Genomic DNA, 21,605 nt, shown 5'->3' on the forward strand with positions numbered 1-21,605 from the left:
ACAGAAGGAACATTACCAAACTCCTATGAGGCTACAATTACCCTGATACCTAATCCAAACAAGAATACAAACTGTTGCTGGAGGGCTTCTCTCCAGGTTCCCCAAGCCCCGCAGTCCCACAATCCACTTATAAAATAATCACTCAGATGCTTATATCACTTATAAACTGTATAGCCGTGGCAGGCTTCTTGCTAACTGTTCTTTTATCTTAAATTAACCCATTTTTATAAATCTATACCTTGCCACGTGGCTGGTGGCTTACCAGAGTCTTTACATGCTGCTTGTCCTGGCGGTGGCTGCAGTGTCTCCCTCCTCAGCCTTCCGCTTCCCAGAATTCTCCTCTCTCCTTGTCCCACCTACTTCCTGTCTGGCAACCTACTTCCTGCCTGGTCACTGGCCATCAGTGTTTTATTTATATAGAGCAATATCCACAGCATACAACAAAGAAAGAGAACTACATGATCTCCCTCATGAACATTGATGCAAAAATACTCAATAAACAGAATCCAAGAACACATCAAAACAATTATCCACCATGATCAAGTAGACTTCATCCCAGGGATGCAAGGGTGGTTCAACATATGAAAGTCCATCAATGTAATACACCATATAAACAAACTCAAAGAAAAAAAACCACATGATCATCTCACTAGATGCAGAGAAGGAATTTGGCAAAATCCAACACCTCTTCATGATAAAGGTCTTGGAGCGATCAGGAATACAGGGAACATACCTAAACATAATAAAGGCAATTTACAGCAAGCCAACAGCCAACATCAAATTAAATGGAGAGAAACTCAAAGCGATTCCACTAAAATCAGGAATGAGGCAAGGCTGTCTGCTCTCCCCATACCTGTTCAATATAGTACTTGAAGTTCTAGCCAGAGCAATTAAGACAACATAAGGAGATTAAGGGGATACAAATTGGAAAGGAAGAAGTCAAGCTTTCCCTATTTTCAGATGACATGATAGTATACTTGAGTGACAAAGATTCAACCAAGGAACTGATACAGCTTATAAACACCTTCAGCAACATAGCAGGATATAAGATCAACTCAAAAAAAATCAGTAGCCCTCCTATATACAATTGACAAACAGGCCGAGAAGGAAATCAGAGATATATCACCCTTTACAATAGCCACAAATGATATAAAATACCTTGGGGTAATGCTAACCAAGCAAGTGAAGGACCTATATGACAAGAATTTTAAGTCCCTGAAAAAAGAAATTGAAGATGTCAGAAAATCAAAGATCTCCCATGCTCATGGATAGGCAGGATTAACATAGTAAAAACGGCAATCTTACCAAAAACAATCTACAGATTCAATGCAATCCCCATCAAAATACCAACACAATTCTTCACAGACCTGGAAAGAATAATACTCAACTTCATATGGAAAAACAAAAAACCCAGGATAGCCAAAAGAATCCTGTACAATAAAACAACCTCTGGAGGCATCACAATCCCTGACTTCAAGCTCTACTATAGAGCTACAGTAATAAAAACAGCTTGGTACTGGCATAAAAACTGACATGTGGACCAATGGAATCAAATTGAAGACCCTGACATTAATCCGCACACCTATGAACATATAATTTTTGACAAAGAAGCCAAAAGTGTACAATGGAAAAAAAGAAAGCATCTTTAACAATTGGTGCTAGAATAACTGGATATCAACGTGTAAAAGGCTGCAAATAGATCCATATCTGTCACCGTGCACAAAACTTAAGTCCAAGTGGATCAAAGACCACAACATAAATCCAGTTGCTCGGAACCTGATAGAAGAGAAAGTAGGAAGTAGTCTTGAATGCATTGGCATGGAAGATCACTTCCTAAATATAACACCAGTAGCTCAGACACTGAGAGAAACAATCAATCAATGGGACCTCTTGAAACTGAGAAGCTTTTGTGGAGCAAAGCATATGATCAACAAGGCAAAGCGACAACCTACAGAATGGGAAAAGGTCTTCACCAACCCCACATCTGACAGAGGACTGATATCCAGAATATATAAGGAACTCAAGAAATTAGACATCAAAATGCCCAACAGTCCACTTAAGAAATGGGCTATAGAACTAAACAGAGAATTCTCAACAGAGGAAGCTCAAATGGCTGAAAGACATTTAAGGAATTGCTCAACATCCCTAATTATGAGAGAAATGCAAATCAAAACAACTCTGAGATACCACCTGTCAGAATAGCTAAGATCAAAAACACTGAAGACACTTTATGCTGGAGAGGATGTGGAGCTAGGGAAACTCTCCTTCACTGCTGGTGGGAATGCAAGCTTCTACAACCACTTTGGAAATCAATATGGCGCTTTCTTAGAAAACTGGGAATCAGTCTCCCCAAGATCCAGCTATACCACTCTTGGGCATATACCCAAGGAATGCTCAATCATACCACAAGGGCACTTGCTTAGCTATGTTCATATCAGCATTGTTTATAATAGCCAGAACCTGGAAACAACCTAGATGCCCTTCAACTGAAGAATGTATAAATAAAAGGTGGTACATATTCACATTGGAATAGTACTCAGCAGAGAAAAACAATGACTTCATGAGGTTTGCAGGCAAATGAATGGATCTAGAAAAAAATCATCCTGAGTGAAGTAACCCAGACTCAGAAAGACAAACATGGTATGTACTCACTCATGGGAGGATACTAGATGTGGAACAAGGATAACTGGACTGCTACTCACAACACCAGGGAGGCTACCTGGAAAACAGGACCCCAAGAAAGACACAGGGATTGCCCAATGACGGAGAAATGGATGAGATCTACATGAACAGCCTGGACAGGCAGAAACACAGCTCACTTTCTTTCCTTGTCTTTTCTTCTTCTTTGAGCCCCGTGGAAAGGCTCAGAACAGTGTTTTATTCACCATGTGTAACTATGAAATAGCATTCATCTGTGGCAGAGAGACGGACTAAGTGCATCTGACATCTCTTGATCACTGGGACAAAATATGGAAATGTCACTGATTCTCTTTTCCCAATTAAAACTTTTTTCAAACTAATGAATGGGTCAGGAAAAGAAGAAACAAGCATTGAGGCCAAAATCAGAGCTAAGGAGAAAAGAAATAGACTGAGTCTTCTTCTGCAGAGGCCTGACTTCCATAGGGAAACTCCCACCAGCAGATCTGCCCTCCTAGCCAAAGAGACAAGAATCTCCCACGAAGAAGCAGTGAAATGGGCTGAATCATTTGACAAACTGCTTTCTCATGGAGATGGACTGGATGCTTTTACTAGAGTTCTTAAAACTGAATTCAGTGAGGAAAACATTGAATTTTGGGTAGCCTGTGAAGATTTCAAGAAATGCAAGGAACCTCAACAAATCATCCTAAAAGCCAAAGCAATATACGAGAAGTTCATTAAGAATGATGCTCCCAAAGAGGTTAACCTTGATTTTCATACCAAGGAAGTAATTGCTAAGAGCATCACAGAGCCAACTCTCCAAAGTTTTGACCCAGCACAAAGCAGAGTCTATCAGCTCATGGAACAAGACAGTTATATGCGTTTTCTGAAGTCTGAGATATATTTACATTTGCTGGAAGGAAGACCTCAGAGACCAACCAATGTGAGGAGACGATCACGATCACTTACCTACAATGAGTTTCAAGATGTAAAGTCAGATGTTTCCATTTGGTTATGAGTAAAAGTAATGTCTCTTATTTTGATGGGAAATGTATACATCTGCTTCTAAAATATAGCTTATGTACAGTAAGAAGTGATCACACTTTTAAAATAAACCAAGCAAACGCATTTTTAAAATGTAATAACTTTTATATTAAAATAATACTCAAGAGGCAGAGCCAGGAGGATCTCTGTGATTTCGAGGCCAGCCTGGTCTACAAAGCAAGTTCCAGGAAAGGCAAAGAGCTACACAGAGAAACCCTGTCTCGAAAAACCAAAAATAATAATAATAATAATAATAATAATTCATAGTCTGTATTCATGAAAACCTATTTTGATATTCTGCTCATAATAAAAAAAACCTTTATTTCTTCAATAATCATCAGTAAAAAGATATCAGCAAAGTTTTGTAAAATGTTCAAGTATAATGTAAACTTTGCAGTTATGTCACATTTAGTTTGGATTATTTTTCTAGGTGTAAACAATGTACTTAGATAACTATATATCCATATGATATTGTACAGAATGATGGGTTGTAGCATATAGAAATTATCCACTTCTTATAAAGTGGAAGTTTGGACATCTATTGTTGCATTCTGATTCTGACTCCAGAATAGCTCTCTATCACTTCCATATTTAAGCCAGCAACAAGGGATCATATAAAGACACATTTCTCTCTACCCATTAAACAGGTTAATGATGACCCAGTTAGATATGTGAGACTAGACTTTGCAGTCATATTCACTGTAACTGGTGAACATCTTTCATTAGACAGAGCTACACCCCTGGACACTGGAGCAGGCTCATATTAACATATCTCTACATATCCACTAAGTGGACAGCATTGTCTCCTAGTAAATGAACATGCCACTGAAATGACACCAATCAGTGCCTGGATGATGATGACCACATGCTTTCACAGAAGTATGTATATCTGGAATGGTATGTACATTTGGAATTTTAAAGTTGGGGTAGAAATTTAAAATGAGAGGCAGTGAAAAAAGAAATCTAAAAACTTGACAACATTGGCATCTGCCAATTCTGTTCTCTCACTATTATGTTCTTGTAATTTTTGCCTAATAATAAATTATGAAGTAAGATTATACTAATAAATATATGTCTCTATATTACAGAAATATTTAATTGCAATGTGTTACATGGTCTGTAAATGTCTGTATTAAAGATGGCATATTTTCAGATTATTAAAGTTATCATTTTAGTTGAAGTGTAAAACAAATTCTACCATCTATAATAATAAACTGTTCAAACTTAAAAAAAAAAGAGAGATGACTCAACAGTTAAACAGGTATTGGTCTTGCAGGGGACTTAAATTCAGTTGCCAGGACCCATCAGGTGACTCACAACTGCCTGTAACTCTAGCTTCAGAGGATTCAGTGCCCTCTTCTGGCCTCTGTGGATATTTCACTCATATGCACATGCCCTCACAAAGACATACACACACACACACACACACACACACACACACACACACACACACACACGTAAAAATCAAATAAATATTAAAAAAAATTTTTCTTAATTTTGGGTTGAATATCTTATTAATTGTATGTTAATCTTTTTATACAATGAACACAAAATAATTGTTCTTGTTTATGGCATACAACATGATACATATATATAGTGTATGATGATCATTTGAGGGTAATTAACGTGTCTGTTACCATAAACATTTATCATTTCTTTATGGTAAAAAATATTCAGAGTCCTCTGTTCAGGTTTCTTTGAAATGAACAAGTGTTTTTATTAACACCAGTCACCTTACTGTGACTTACCAGCAAGAACTGTTTGATTGTTCTTCCATATGCCTATAGGTACCAATCTATTTAAATACAAGATTCAAAGAGCTCTGTTTGTTGACTTTAAGAATTCCTGTATAGCCAGGCGGTGGTGGCACACGCCTTTAATCCCAGCACTCAGGAGGCAGAGCCAGGTGGATCTCTGTGAGTTCGAGGCCAGCCTGGACTACCAAGTGAGTTCCAGGAAAAGGCGCAAAGCTACACAGAGAAACCCTGTCTCGAAAAACCAAAAAAAAAAAAAAAAAAAAAAAAAAAAAAGAATTCCTGTATAATTGTGAGAACACAACTCAAGCAGACTTGTCACTTCTCAGCCAGTTCACACTGAGAAGTATGCATCCAATCAGTTACAGCTTAGTTAAGTAGAATAACATAGATTTAATTTATATTTTTAACCAGTCAGAGCTGTCCTCCTTCACCTGGCTAGCCAGTGTGATGGATGAGGACCAAGCCCAGGCTTGCACCCTAACCCTTCAGGCTTACACCCCCAAGCTCTGAGTTCTCAGGGTAAGGGGTTTTTAAAGGGAAAAACCGCAAGCAGGGTGGTACAAGCCTTGGCATCATATGATTGGGTGAGGGTATGTAACCTTTGAATTTACTGGTTGGGGGTTACAGTTATCATTTGGGGAAGGCCTGGAGAAGCCCCAGGCTCTGCCCTTGAGCTGCCATGGGGGCTGGCTGGCCTAGCACGTTCACATTGACCCATGCACGTAACTCTAAGTTGGTGAGGGGTCCCAGACAGTAAACAATTGGCTGAACCTTGAACAGTCAGAGTACATGCAGAAAGGGAGTTACTGCAAGGACTATGTCTTTTGTTCACAGCCCTCCCAGAAACTGCTTGCTCAAGTCTCAGAAAACTGAAATTGAGGCCTGATCTCTGAGAAAAGACTGAGCAGCCTGTTATGGAGTCTGCTTGGATCTTTCACTTAATTCTTCTTTAGGTGTCGATCCTAAGAGGTCTTCCCAGCTTCCTGGATGCCTGTCCCAGTCTGTGTATTCTCCAGGAATCTCAAGAGTGCCTTCTCTGAGTGGGAAGGGCAACAGCAGAGTATGTATCTCTCCCATGTTCAAGATGGCTGAGCAGGGCCTCTGGGCTGTGCTTTTTGGCAGATACAGTCCATCTTTGTGATGGTGACCTCGCTACTCACCCTTAGTCATACAGTCCTTAAGGAACCCACACCAGATACTCACATGGAGGCACCCTCAGCTCCCCAGAGCTTCTGAACCCCATTCTTTCTCTTGCAAGACTCTGAATGCCTCTCGCCATTTTTGAACCCCATAGACCCTCTCAAGACTTGATGTAGTCATGCAACAATGTCAATTCTGTGACAGAGCAGCATCACTTGATAGCCTCTAAAGACCCCAGCACAGCAGTGGCCAAAACAGAAAAGGACCTACGCTCTGTTAGGAAGGATGGCCATGCTCCTGTAGAAAGCTTCTACGCTGAGTATCATGGTGGTCGCACTTTACTCACCTGGAGCCTAGAGGGTTTTGCTGTTTGCTTTTTCAGAAAATACAACAATGTGGGTTTAAATTTAGACTATACACATTCGATCGATCATAAATTCAAGTGGGATTTGCCAGTTTGATAAAGTTCCACATCTGATGAAAGAAATGTATGCAAAGAGCTGGGGGAGTAGCTCAGTTGGTAAATGCTTCCATCTCCAGTAACATATAAACAAACCCACTGTGGTGGCAATCCCGGCACCTGGGAGGTGGAGGTAGGAGGATCAGGAGTTCAAGGCCAACCTCTGCTACTAAGCTAGTTTGATAATTTGCTAGTAAGCTAGCCTGAGCTACATGACACTCAGTTTCATAAAAATAAGTAAATGTTAAGTAATGTAAAAATCTGCACTTTTCTCTAAATAAAATTAAATGGGGATTGTAGCTTACCAAATTATCTTATATTTTTTACAAGGTCCATTTCCCTAACACATAATCCATGATAAAGAATTTTTGTTTGTTTCCAATTATCTGTTTCCAGTTGTAGAATCTTGGGTTTCTATAGAGCAGTAGATAACTCAGAATTTATAAGGTATGGATCCCAAGTTCCCAGGGTGCTCAGGACTAAAAAACATCAAAAACAAAAGAGTCAGTCAGGTAGTGATGGCACACACCTTCAGTCCCAGCACTTGGGAGACAGAGGCAGACATCTCTGTGAGTTTGAGGCCAGCTTGGTCTACAGGGCGAGATCCAGGACAGCCAAAGCTGTTACATAGAAAAACTTTGTCTCAAAAAAAAAAAAAGAGCAAACGGTCAAACATCACGAAACACAGATCCATATACAGTCAACCAGGGAAGTGTCATCGATATGAATACAGCCTGGAGATGCTGTCACTGTTATTGTTATTGTTATTGTTATTATTATTATTTTACTATACAGACACACAAAAAAAAAGAAATTTAAAATCAAAATATAACAGCATGTTGCAAATGCACACAAACAAGCACATACAACACAACCTTGTCTCAAATTAAGTCCAAGAAGGAAAAAAAAAAAAACTCCACAGGCTTCATTTATTTCAATTGCTGTTTTGACAATTGAGCTGGTCTGAATGAAAGACAGTTTAATCCTCCTATCTGCTGAAGTCTGTGCAAGGAATATCAGAATCACATGACACCAGAATCACATGATTTCTTGATTCATACATTTGAAATCACAATCCCCTTTCAAAGACATTTATTTTCTTTTTTTTTTCTCTTGCGTGATTCTCTGCCATTTCCATAATTCATGACTTTATGATATGTGTAAAAAATTCACAATCTCTTGGGAATTTTTTTAATTTCTCAGCACAGTGAACACTGTTGGCAACTGAACTGTCACTCCAGCAGCTCTGGGGTATTGTTGATAGGATAGTGTCTGCAGCCCAGGCTGGCAGTGGGCCATCCTCACGACAGGTCAGTCCAGGCAGAGATATAAGGGAGGTGGAGGGCCAGGCTAGGCACAACTACCCTCCAGGTGGAGACATCCAGATGTGTCACTGAGGGCACAGATCCAGGCTGCCAGACATCAGTTTTGACTCTTGTAGGTAGGTACGACAACCTCTTCATGTCTGATTATTTCTTTGTGTAGTTTAACTCTAGAAAATGGAAAAACCAGCCCCACCACCCTGTACATTTTACAAAGAAATTCTTCCCAGTTACACATCTTGGTACTTGACGAATTAAAATGTGTGCAAGTGGGTGCTGACATTAGTTAGGTTAATTCTTTCAAAACAAACCCATAATTTTATTAATATAAACAAGTCCTCTGCTGCTACATTTATTTTCACATGCAGATTAATTTTCATTTCGGTATCCTAAAATTAGACTTTTAAAATTACATATTAACAATGAATTTGGGGAAATGTGAAAAGGATATTATGCATTCTGACTTTTCTGTGGTTTCTCAAGAGGCTTTTGTAAGAAGGAAATGAAGGCATCTTTCTCAGCCTGCAATTTCAAATGCAAAAGATGTGAGTGTAGTTTTGAGTAAAGATGCTACCATGTTCCCACTATTCTAGAAAGAACTACAGAAATGTAGCAAGGGGATGTCTGGCTCAATGGACACAGAGCAAGGACAGGAAAAGGAAGCCCTTATTTTCCAGGGTAAAACAGCTCCCCATTGCCTGCACTGGTCAGGCTGGAGGTCTTCCATTCCACAGTAACACATTTAGCATGTTTCCCAAATGAGCTAATTCTTTAGGACCAGTTTTAACCATGATGTATTTCCATGGTCAGTTTTTTAGGATTTTCTCCCTATAGTGGAGGTTATGAGCTTTTTAATTAGTAGTAACTTGTTTCATTTGTATAAACAGATATAGGCAATACTTTAATAAAGACAAGTTGACCACATGACTAGATTCATAATGACTGACTTTTAATCATTTATTTCACCTTTAAAATGTATACATATATCACATATTGCCACTAAGAAGTTGAGCAGATCACTTCTAATGTTAATATTATTTATATATAAGTAGAAACTTCATAATATATATTTTCTAGGGCTGGGAATATAACTCATTGATAGAGAGCTTGCCAAGCCTGTATGAGACCCTATGTTCAGTCTTCAGTGTTGTATAAATAGAATAAAACAGAAAACGTGTTCTAAAAAAAAAAAAAACCCAGAGAGGTAAGGGAAAGCTGTTGAACTGGTTTTCTGAAAACACATATACCTCTCTTGCATGTTTTAAACGAAGATTCATCACTGCTGCTTTGTGTGGTACCTTATTTCTTTACCAAAATACAAACTCCAACATCTGTTGTCAAGTATCTTATTAAATTGGTGCACACATATCCACAACAGGAGAGAAGGGCCTGCTGTACTGGCCACAGACCAGTGAACAACAATCACAATATACCACACAGTAGACCACTGACTTCCTGAAAAATGAAGTCAGTTGTAACATCCATGAGCCCTCAGGACTTCAGATATGGTTTGAGGTACAGTCACAAATAGATGGGTGCTGTGGGATTCCAGCATCCATATGTCTCAGGGACACATAAGAGAGAATAGCGGCTGGCAGTAGGTGTGGGGCAAAAAGAACAGGGAGTTGCCTAGTAGAGTGCAGAGTTCTCATTTGGAGGCATTAAGAGAATTTAGAAGATGGATTCTGGCAGGGAAGGCGCCTAATGACAACCCGAGTGACTATGTCACATAAAACAGTTACTGTGGCTGCAGAAATTAATTGAAGAAAGTTGCTCCCTGCCCTCCAGCGGCTAAATGACACCAACTTAGAGTTTCACCAATCTTCGATAACGAGAAGTTGGAACAGTGAAAAAATGTTAGAAGGGTTCTGAGTGGTCAGCAGTGTGATGTCCTGAGAGAGGTGGCCATGGTTCCATAGAGTTTCCATGGAGCAAAAGTGTATGTTAGAACTGGGAATGTGGGCAACTCCCGAGCTGAGCAAAGAGAACATACTTTCAAAGTTAACTTTCAAAAAATAAAATAATTTCCAAAATATTTACCTTTCAAACAACTAACTAAAATTCTCAGGGCCTTGGTCAGGGGCTGAGTGAGTCATAGTGCCATTGTTTCAGCCATAGTTGTGATTTTTACCTGGGAAGACACCCGGGAGGTACCCCAGAAGGCACAGGCTCCCTCAAGATATTTGAACTCGACAGCGACCTTGAGAATGAATTGTCCACAACTTTGTACGGTGGACGTTTTGATTCAATAAGCTCAAACAATCTTGGCACCAGCAAGTCAAAGGTTAAAATGAAAGTAAAGCTTTAAAGTCTCTTGAGAATGAAGCAGGAATCACTGTTTTCTCTACATTTAGGCAAGAGTTGGGGTCTCTGAGTTATCCACTAAAGGGGGAGTTTGTGCGGCTGTAAAGAGGGAGGGGCTCTCTAATAGAGCAAATACTTTGGAACAGTTCACTAAAGTGTGCATTTAGCATTACAGCTTCGCACTGGAGAGACCACCAAGAAGGCTGTTGTCATTTGAAGGGTCAACATATGTAAACATGAACCAAGTTAACTCCTACCCCAGGGCGAGTTAAGCCTCTGTCCACAGAGTCTGACTTTCCTTTTCTAGATCCAAGAGCAAACACCCCTTTGTTTGGCGAGATCTTGATCATTCAGTGTCAGAACCATGTGAATTTGGTGTTTTCAGTAAAGTGATGTGATTTGGGAGGTAGAATTTTTACATGCCATGCACAAAGCCCTGTGTCCAATCCCCAGCGTGACATAAATCAGACCTGGTGGCACATGACTATAATCTCAGCAATCAGGAGGAAGAGACAATGAGATCAGAGTTCCCAGATCATTTTCTACGACATAGCAAATTCGAGGCCAGCCTGGGATACATGATCCCTTGTCTCAATAAATAAACAAAAATTTTGATATAGTAAATATGTCATCTACATTAACAAGTCCCTAAGTTGTATATAACCAATATTTACTTAAGCTCCTAAGACTTGTTGATGCAAAACGGAATGCCCATGAAACCATAAATGACAAATTCACAAGTAGTTCTCAACCATTTATGTGGCTATCAGGTAATGGAAAGTCAGGAGTTACTTGCAGCTTACAGAGAACATTGATTCATTATACCATTGAACTCACCGTCCTGGTGAGATGTGTCAGGTAGACCTTGGGAATGAAAAGACTTATGTTAATGTGCGACTGTGTTGGAACATTTTGCAAGCACAGACGGGCTTGAAGTGGGTTTCACCGTTTCTCATAGGCAACCTTCCAGGCATGTGCAGTTCACACAGCATTGCTGATGATGAAACTCTCTTCCGTTCTTCCGTTTGAGGTGTCGCTTCTGCTGTAGATCATGGACATGGGGAATGCCACAGCAGGGTTCATTCTCCTGGGACTCTTTAACCACACCAGAGCCCACCTGGCTCTCTTTGTGCTGGTTCTGACTGTGGCCCTCAACTCCGTAGTAGGCAACGCCCTCCTGCTTCTCCTGATTCACCAGGACCGCCGGCTCCATACACCCATGTACTTTCTCCTGAGCCAACTCTCCCTTATGGACATGATGCTGGTCTCCACCATAGTGCCCCAAATGGCAGCTCATTATTTAATGGGCAAGAAGCTCATCTCCGCTGCGGGCTGTGGCTTCCAGATCTTCATCTTCCTCACACTAGGAGGTGGAGAATGCTTCCTCTTAGCAGCCATGTCCTACGACCGCTACGTGGCTATCTGCCGCCCACTGCGCTACTCGGTTCTCATGAGCTGGCAGTTATGTCTGAGACTGAGCTTGGGGTCTTGGCTCCTGGGAGCCGCTGATGGAGCCATGCAGGCCGCTGCCACCCTGAGCTTCCGGTTTTGCCGCGGGAATGAAATCGATCACTTCTTTTGTGAGGCCCCTGTGTTGTTGCGCCTGGCTTGTGGTAACTCGGCTGCCTTTGAGTTTGTCATGTACATCTGCTGTGTGCTGATGCTTCTGGTCCCCTTATCCCTCATCCTGACGTCGTATGGCCTCATCCTGGCCACTGTCCTCCAAATGAGATCCGTAGAAGCCGGCAAGAAGGCCTTTGCCACCTGCTCCTCGCACCTGGCAGTGGTGACGCTCTTTTATGGAGCTGCCATTTTCATCTACATGAGGCCCACGTCTTCCAGGTCAGCTAAGCATGACAAGATTGTATCTGCATTCTACACTATTGTCACCCCCATGCTGAACCCCCTCATCTACAGTCTTCGGAACAGTGAGGTCAAGGGCAGCCTGAGGAAGCGTGTTGCCCACTGCGTTCCCCTCATGAGAAAGGATGCCTTGGGTTGCTTGGGTTTTGGTGGTTGTACAAAGAGGAAAGGTATACGGTAGCCCCTTCCAGGGATAATCTCTCAGGATGCCCAGGGGATACCTGAAGCCACTGAGAATTCCAAGCTCTGTTGTTAAGAATCTTTTCTACCTTAAGTCTTCTATCCTGTGCTTGGAATGGGGGAAGCTGAGGAACCTCAGCAAAACTGAAAGAGTTTCTTTGTCCTTCCTCTCAATTTCATAGACAGCTTTATTCCTACTGTGGGCATTAGCAAAATCAGCAGGCTACTTCCTTCTTTAGTAAATGGGGAGCTTCCGTAGTTTAACTTGGTAAGTACCTTACAGCTTGTCTTTAGGGATAGGGTTTTCAAGACAGGGTTTCTTTGTGTAGCCCTGAATTTCCTGGACCTCACTCTGTAGACCAGGCTGGCCTTGAACCCAGAGATCCTCCTGCCTCTGCCAACCAAACACTGAGATAAAAAGTGATGTACCATCAGTCTCTGGCCAGTTTGTCTTTAACACATCTAAATTTCAGTATGACAGCCTTTACACTTTGGGGAAATAAAGGTCACTAGAACTGAGGTGGCTCCTATGTGACAGAAGTGTGGGTCGCATACACAGAGTAGATATGTTGGCCAGAACTGGATGCCAGCACTGTAAGCCATCTCGACATGTTGCTCAGCAGGCAGCACTGGAAGTTGACTCCCTCTGGAAGTTCTCACTGTTATCCAACTGGCAGTTGTCTCAGGCAGCTATGGGTGTGGAAAGCAAGGCCACAAGTAAGGACTGTACGTGTGTGTCTGTGCCCGTGTCCTGGTTATTTTCTGCTTTACTCTGAGGTTTTGGTAAAACCACATGCTGGGAGCTGATTACAGAGCTGCTGTCTCATTTCAAAATGAACCCTCAACAAACCTGAAAAATCACAAATTCGCCTAGAAAAGCTCTCAGGCCTCACCACACCCGGATTTTGGTGCCAGCAGGGAATGAAGTAACTTTGAGTATTAACTGCCAGTCGGTTTCAAGTCACCCTTTTCAAGGTGGAGGACACTCACAGCAAGCTTTATCTTCCTGACAGTTTACCGATCTCAGCCTTTGTGCCTGCTTGTTACCAAGAGATGCAAAGTCCAAAACTGCACAGGGGTCTCTTGAGCCTTTTCTAATGAAACATCTGCCTATGGACTCAAGACTAGTCTGAATTCCATTTCCATCCTATACTGTTCCATCGCTGGACACTGATGGCAGTGTGTGTGTGTGTGTGTGTGTGTGTGTGTGTGTGTGTGTGTGTGTGTGTGTGTGTTTAATACGTTGTGAAAATTCTCTGCATTTTACACACTCCGGAAGCTATTATTTTAAATTGATAATGGTGCCCAGTGTTTCAAAAAACACCACTTGTTCCCTGATTTGTGATGGATATGTGGAAGGCCTTCAACCTTATTTCAATTACATTTTTATGTAGATACACTTGTTAGATGGATGATGAACCTTTTATCAGATTGTTTAATTTTGAACTCCCACAAGCAGTTCACTCAGGGTGCAGCTGCCCCAGACTTTATCAACCCTTTCCACTCAGGAAGTCTGGAAACATCTCATCCTGCTTCCTGTGTGTATTTCCCTGGTAGTTTCTGAGGCTGAGTGTTTTTATACAGATTTACTGCTAGGCTGGGTATCTTCTTTTGTTAACTTTGTATTTCAGTCTTGGAAAATAAAAATAAAAAATGCTCCTGGTTCCCCAGCAAACAACTAGTGATTCACTCAGATACTCATAGGAGTATTTGGAATTTTAAAATAAAGCTGTATGTTAGAATGTTCTCATTCAATGTCTGGGCTTTTTCACTTCGTGTGGACTTGGGGTTCCTTTTCAATCTCTTCCACTTTACTCGAAGCAACGAGCCTGACTGTTGGTTGAGATGATTCCAGCTCCTGTTTCTGTTCCATCAAGGAATTCAGCCCCCAAAAAACCTGAAACCTTTCTTATGAAGAATAGTGTCCTAATACACAACATTTCAGGTAAAGGATGAAAATAAAGTTTAAAAAAACAAAGCTTTAGATGGCAGAGCATACATCCCATCATTTTCTGGCAATTTATAAGCCTACAGTAAGTTCTAAAAATTTAGAACATTTTTAAATTATCACTCTTACAATAAAATAATTACTAATATACATTTATATATTAGAAATGTTTATAAATATATTGTTTTCCAAAGACAAAAAAATGCAAAAGCAACTTTAAGATAATGATCTATAATAACAAAGATTAATCTTTTTATCCCTCTACTTTCTTCAATGCTGTTTTCATCTGAAGCCCTTCTCCATAGTATTTCCTTTTCTCCAACAGCATTAATGTTGCCCTGCACATCTCACATAAGATGGCAGGCAGAGTCTACGGAAGGTGAACCAGAAGGTGTGATGTCATCCACCTCTGCAGGTCCTTCAGAGCTTTTGAAAATGCCCCAAATATGAACATGAATCCAGGACTCTGATGCAGCTCAACCCATTTGTGATGTTAATTCGGTGGCTCCTGTGACACAGGGACACTTTGATCAAATGATAACCACAGTAACTATTTAGTTTCTGCATTATCCTTAGGACACATTCAGTAGGTTGGTGTACTCTTAGCCTGGATGGAATTGGAAATTTTTAACTTGTCATAAAATAATAATAAACTTACAATCATGATAATCATTCATTCAGTACTTCCTTTTGGACTGAATTGGTTTACTTTTGACTCTGATTTCCCCTTTCACTGAGGACCACATCCTTAGCTGTGTTTGATGTTAATCACTATGAAAATGAAGACAGCTTAGTAGAGCAAAGGGCATTGATTTTCTTTTTCCTTTCTTTTTGTCATTATGTTTCTTGTTTTGTCTTGTTTGCTGTTGTTTTAAACTTGAATTCCTGATTTGCCTGCCTCCACCTACTGAGTGCTAAAGGCCAAGTTCTGTAGAGACACCAAGTGTTCTGGGATGCTCTGCAGACCGAGCAATGGGCTGAAGCAGGAAGCGCGCTTGGGTAAACATCTCCTCTGCATGTTGTACAGGAGGTGAGCCATCTTGCCAACCCGTTTACCTCCTCAGCTCCCTTTGCTCTCGTATGGCAGAGGTCTTCAGGTAGGACCTCATTCATTAATTCTGGATTTCCATGTGTTCATTGGTATCACTTCCTCTTCTGCTCCACTGCTCAGGAGATGGAGGCAGATAGATCTCTGTGATTTCAAGGCCCACCTAGTCTACATAAATTCCAGTCCAACCATAGTTACATAATAGGACTATCTCAAAATAATAATAATAATAATTAGTAAGAAAAAGAAGGAAGTGCACACTCATTTTACATGGTATTGTGTTACACAAGGACATTTTCATTCCAGTATACGTTGGACTGGGAGTAAATCCCCCTCCATATTCCCTACCCTACCCTTTCTCACCTTCCCTCCCATCAACTAGTCACTGTTGTCCTGCACAATTTCACTTGTACATACATAATTTTGTTTTGCTATCAGATCTAGGAAGCTCAAATGAGAAGAACATACAATATTTGTCTTCCTAAGATGGCTTTAATTCACTTAATATCATATCCTGTTTTATCCATTTTCCTGCAAACTACATAATTTCATTTTTATGACTGAAGAAGATTCCATTGTGTATGTAAACCCCATGTCTTCTATCCATTCCTCTGATGATGGATACTGAGTCTGGTTCCACAGTTCATCTATTGTGAAAATCACTGCAGTAAACACTGACATGCTAACTTGGAATCCATTGGGCAGTAGGGTTTTTTTTTTAGGTTTTGTTTCGTTTTGTTGTTTGTTGGGTGTTTTGGGGGTTTGGTTGTTGTTGTTTGTTTGTTTGTTTGTTTTTCAAGACAGGGTTTCTCTGTGTAGTTTTGGTGCCTGTCCTGGATCTTGCTCTGTAGACCAGACTAGCCTCGAACTCACAGAGATCCACCTGACTCTGCCTCCCGAGTGCTGGGATTAAAGGCATGTGCCACCACCACCCATTTTTTAGTTTTTCTAGTAATCTCCATCTTGACTTGCACAGTGGCTAGACTAGTGTACACTCCCACCAGCAGTGAGTGAGCGTTCTCTGAGTAAGCTGGAATCCCTGCATAGTTCTGATCTGCATTTCTCTGGTGGCTGGTGAGACTGCACATTTTTCATGTGTTACTGGCCATTTTGTTTCATTGTTTGAGAACTGCCCATTTCCATTGGGCTGTTATTGATTGGATTGATTTCTGGCTTAATTTTCTGAATCATTGGTATGTTCTAGATACTGATCCTCTGCACAAATAACACAGACTTTTTTTTTCTTATGTGGGCATGCTCTCAATTAACTAGTTTCTTTGCTTTGCAAAATTCCATTTGTCTGTTTTGGGCGCTTTTCTGTATGTGGTGTGCTGGTTAGTTTAACTGTCAACTTGACACAGCCTAGAATCTCCTGAGAAGAGAGTCTTTATGTGAATTGTCTAGGTCAGGTTGGTCTGTCGGCATGCCTGCGGGGTTTGTATTGATTGTTAAGGCAGGGTGACCCACCCTGAATGTGGGGGGCAGACCATTTCATGTCCAGACTGAGCAGCAAGCAGGCAGTGTGGATGCACTTGTTTCTCTGCTCTTGACTGAGGATGAGACCAGGTTGAGTTCCGGCCTTGACTTCCCTGAACTGATGGAACCGTTTCCAAGTGACCCCTTCCTCCCCATGCTGCTTTTTCTCGGGTGTTTATCATGCAACAGAAACAAAAGCAGAACACGGTAGTCAAGTTCAACTTAACCTGTTGTGCAACACTGAGACTCTCCTCTCCTTTCTCTCTCCTTTTCTTCCTTCCTCCTCCTCTCCCTCCCTCCCTCTCTCCCTCATTTTTTGAGACAAGGTTTCTCTGTGTAATCCTGATTGTCATGGCACTCTGTAGACCAGGCTGGCCTCGAACTCAAGAGATCTGCCTGCCTCTGCCTCCCAAGCCCTGGGATTAAAAGCGTGCACTGCCATGCCCGACATTTTGTTTGTTCGTTTTGTTTTATTTTGTCTGAGACCTTCTCTCACACAAGCAGCTGAGCTTCAACTCCCATCACCAATGGCCAACTGTTCAAACCAGTACAAATAAGATGGGCACAGGTTACAACCAATCAGGTTGCTTCTTTACCTCACTTCCATTCTCCGTGGATGCCTCCTCTTCCCTCTGCCTATGTGATGCTGCAAGGCCTCCTGAAGCACTCTTTAGTCAGACACTACCTGACTCTAAATCATAATGTGATAGCCTGTGAAATATGTCTTGTGTAATTTTTAACAAGAGCAGCATTTATTTCGCTGGGCGGCGCACACCTTGGGAATTCAGCGTGCAACCTCACTCCCCTGAGAGAGAATGCTACTTCTGGTGATCATCTTCCCCCAAGCTCCACAGTTTAGCCTTGTACAGAGTGATGTCATTGTAGACCCTTGTAGATGTAACCAATCGTCTTATTAAAATAAGAAACACAGAGCCAATGTAAAAGAGAAAGCCGAGAGGTCAGAGCTCAGAGATAAAATCTTACCTCCTGCAGTGCTCCTAACTTCCCCGAGAGAGCTAATTTTTGTCTGTGTTTATAGTCTTTCTTTCTGCTTCTCATTGTTGTAACCCAACCACATGACTGCCTCATCACTGCTGTAAGTAGCCTCTCAGGTCTAAAGGCATATGTCCAATACTGGCTGTATCCTGAACACACAGAAATCTACTAGCTCTTCTAACCACACGCTCTTGCTATGGCTCTAATAGCTCTGACCCAGGGCAACTTTATTTATTAACATAAAATTAAAATCACATTTCAGTACAAATAAAATATCACCATAGACCCTGAAGTGGTTCAGCCTGTTGTCCTGACGTTCTGGATTGACCTAAAGGGGAGAGGACAGGATCAGAAGGAAATCTGTCAGGGAGGGGGCAGACTAGGGTTCACATGATGGAGAGTGGGGTCTAAATCAGGCCCACACCCCTGTGACATCAGGCCTTTTCCTTTCTAAACCCTGCACTGTGACATGGATCTGTGAACGTTCACATCGAAGATCCCCTGCTGCCTGAAGGGGGCCTTGCCTAAGGACTCACCACCCCTGGAAAGTAGCTCACAGAGAGGCGCCATATATATATATACTGTAGTCAGGCTACTGGGACAGCCCCTGCATAGGCTACCTCACAAAAGTGTGAGCGTGTTGAGAGATTATGGAGCATGGGCACTGTGACACATAAATCTCATTCTATGCAAAGAGGCTGGCTATTTTCCTCTTGAGTAACCATCTATGAATCCACAATAAACTTCTCTCTAAAAAGGGAGGCATGCTGAGTCAAATAATTTGTACTTTGCAATAATTTTCTGTATTGATCTGTTACCGAATGAGCCCAATTTCTACCTTTGCCATGATTTTCTTTCCTTTTCACGTGGAAAAGATTCTCTCATTGACCAAACTGCTCAGGCTGGTCTGTGCTCTATTTAATTAGGTCTGTCTCTCCGAACCTCCATATCCATCCCTGTCTTGTCCAGTTTTAGCAAAATCCCTGCTAAGTCCACTAACAAAAACCACCACCTTTAGTGGTGTGTTCTCTCGCTCCAAATTCCACCAGGATCCTCTGTCTCCACCACCCCACGTGTGAAGTCTGCTCACCTTTCCTGCCTTCAGCAATGATCCCCTCAGGTTAGGTCAAGTATAATGTTCACTTAATGTAAACTTTGCAATTATGTCACATTTAGTTTGGATTATTTTTCTAGGTGTAAACAATGTACTTAGATAACAATATATCCATATGATGTTGTACAGAATGATGGGTTGTAGCATATAGAAATGATCCACTTCTTATAAAGTGGAAGTTTGGACATCTATTGTTGCATACTGATTCTGACTCCAGAATAGCTCTCTATCACTTCCATATTTAAGCCAGCAACAAGGGATCATATAAAGACACATTTCTCTCTGCCGATTAAACAGGTTAATCATGACCCAGTTAGATATGTGAGACTAGACTTTGCAGTCATATTCACTGTAACTGGTGAACATCTTTCATTAGACAGAGCTATACCCCTGGACACTGGAGCAGGCTCATATTAACATATCTCTACAAATCCACTAAGTGGACAACATTGTCTCCTAGTAAATGAACATGCCACTGAAATGACACCAGTCAGTGCCTGAATGATGATGACCACATGCTTTCACAGAAGTATGTATATCTGGAATGGTATGTACATTTGGAATTTTAAAGTTGGGGTAGAAATTTAAAATGAGAGGCAGTGAAAAAAGAAATCTAAAAACTTGACAACATTGGCATCTGCCAATTCTGTTCTCTTACTATTATGTTCTTCTAATTTTTGCCTAATACTAAATTATGAAGTAAGATTATACTAATATATATATATATATGTCTCTATATTACAGAAATATTTAATTGCAATGTGTTACATGGTCTGTAAATGTCTGTATTAAAGATGGCATGTTTTCAGATTATTAAAGGTTATCATTTTAGTTGAAGTGTAAAACAAATTCATACATCTATAATAATAAACTGTTCAAACTTAAAAAAAAAAAAGAGAGATAGAGATGACTCAACAGTTAAGCAGGTATTGGTCTTGCAGGGGACTTAAATTCAGTTGCCAGGACCCATCAGGTGACTCACAACTGCCTGTAACTCTAGCTTCAGAGGACTCAACACCCTCTTCTGGCCTCTGTGGATATTTCACTCATATGCCCATGCCCTCACAAAGACATACACACACACACACACACACACACACACACACACACACACACACACACACACAAAATCAAATAAATAGTAAAATAAAAAATTGTTTTCTTAATTTGGGGTTGAATATCTTATTAATTGTATGTTAAGCTTTTTATACAATAAGCACAAAATAATTGTTCTTGTTTGTGGCATACAACATGATACATGTATATAGTGTATGATGATCATTTGAGGGTAATTAACGTGTCTGTTACCATAAACATTTATCATTTCTTTATGGTAAAAAATATTCAGAGTCCTCTGTTCAGGTTTCTTTGAAATGAATAATGTGTTTTTATTAACACCAGTCACCTTACTGTGACTTTCCAGCAAGAACTGCTTGATTGTTCTTTCGTATGCCTATAGGTACCAATCTATTTAAATACAAGATTCAAAGAGCTCTGTTTGTTGGCTTTAAGAATTCCTGTATAATTGTGAGAACACAACTCAAGCAGACTTCTCACTTCTCAGCCAGTTCACACCGAGAAGTGTGCATCCAATCAGTTACAGCTTAGTTAAGTAGAATAACATAGATTTAATTTATATTTTTAACCAGTCAGAGCTGTCCTCCTTCACCTGGCTAGCCAGTGTGATGGATGAGGACCAAGCCCAGGCTTGCACCCTAACCATTCAGGCTTACACCCCCAAGCTCTGAGTTCTCAGGGTGAGGGGTTCTTAAAGGGAAATACTGCAAGCAGGGTGGTACAAGCCTTGGCATCATATGATTGGGTGAGGGTATGTAACCTTTGAATTTACTGGTTGGGGTTTACAGTTATCATTTTGGGCAGGCCTGGACAAGTCCCAGGCTCTGTTTTTGAGCTGCCATGAAGGCTGTTTGACCTAGCATGTTCACATTGACCCATGCACGTAACTCTAATTTGGTGAGGGGTCCCAGACAGTAAACAACTGACAGAACCTTGAACAGTCAGAGTACATGCAGAAAGGGAGTTACTGCAAGGACTATGCCTTTTGTTCACATCCCTTGCAGAAACTGCTTGCTCAAGTCTCAGGAAACTGAAATTGAGGCCTGATCTCTGAGAAAAGACTGAGCAGCCTGTTATGGAGTCTGCTTGGTTCTTTCACTTAATTCTTCTTTAGGTGTCAATCCTAAGAGGTCTTCCCAGGTTCCTGGATGCCTGTCCCAGTCTGTGTATTCTCCAGGAATCTCAGGAGTGCTTTCTCTGAGTGGGAAGGGCAACAGCAGAGTATGTATCTCTCCCTTG

At 41.0% G+C, this 21,605-nt stretch overlaps 2 protein-coding genes across 2 annotated transcripts; both read left to right on the forward strand.

Moving 5' to 3' along the window:
• The first annotated feature begins 2,969 nt into the window (after positions 1–2,969).
• LOC114683018 (regulator of G-protein signaling 18-like) lies at positions 2,970–3,797 on the forward strand. Its single transcript, XM_037201269.1, is given in 2 exon segments — positions 2,970–2,997; positions 3,000–3,797. Coding segments are annotated over 2 exon segments (684 nt in total). The 3' UTR covers positions 3,656–3,797.
• Positions 3,798–11,715: 7,918 nt separating this feature from the next.
• LOC114682979 (olfactory receptor 2T8-like) lies at positions 11,716–12,708 on the forward strand. The gene has a single exon (XM_028857131.1). It carries the CDS (start codon positions 11,716–11,718, stop codon positions 12,706–12,708), a length of 993 nt encoding a protein of 330 aa, XP_028712964.1.
• The last annotated feature ends 8,897 nt before the right edge of the window (positions 12,709–21,605 follow it).

The sequence above is a fragment of the Peromyscus leucopus genome, chromosome 8b (assembly GCF_004664715.2).
Source record: "Peromyscus leucopus breed LL Stock chromosome 8b, UCI_PerLeu_2.1, whole genome shotgun sequence".
In the NCBI taxonomy this organism is placed as follows: domain Eukaryota; kingdom Metazoa; phylum Chordata; class Mammalia; order Rodentia; family Cricetidae; genus Peromyscus; species Peromyscus leucopus.

What these genes read in the sequence shown, in the direction of transcription:
- LOC114682979 (XM_028857131.1), top strand. Translation starts at nt 11,716, where the DNA reads ATGGACATGGGGAATGCCACAGCAGGGTTCATTCTCCTGGGACTCTTT.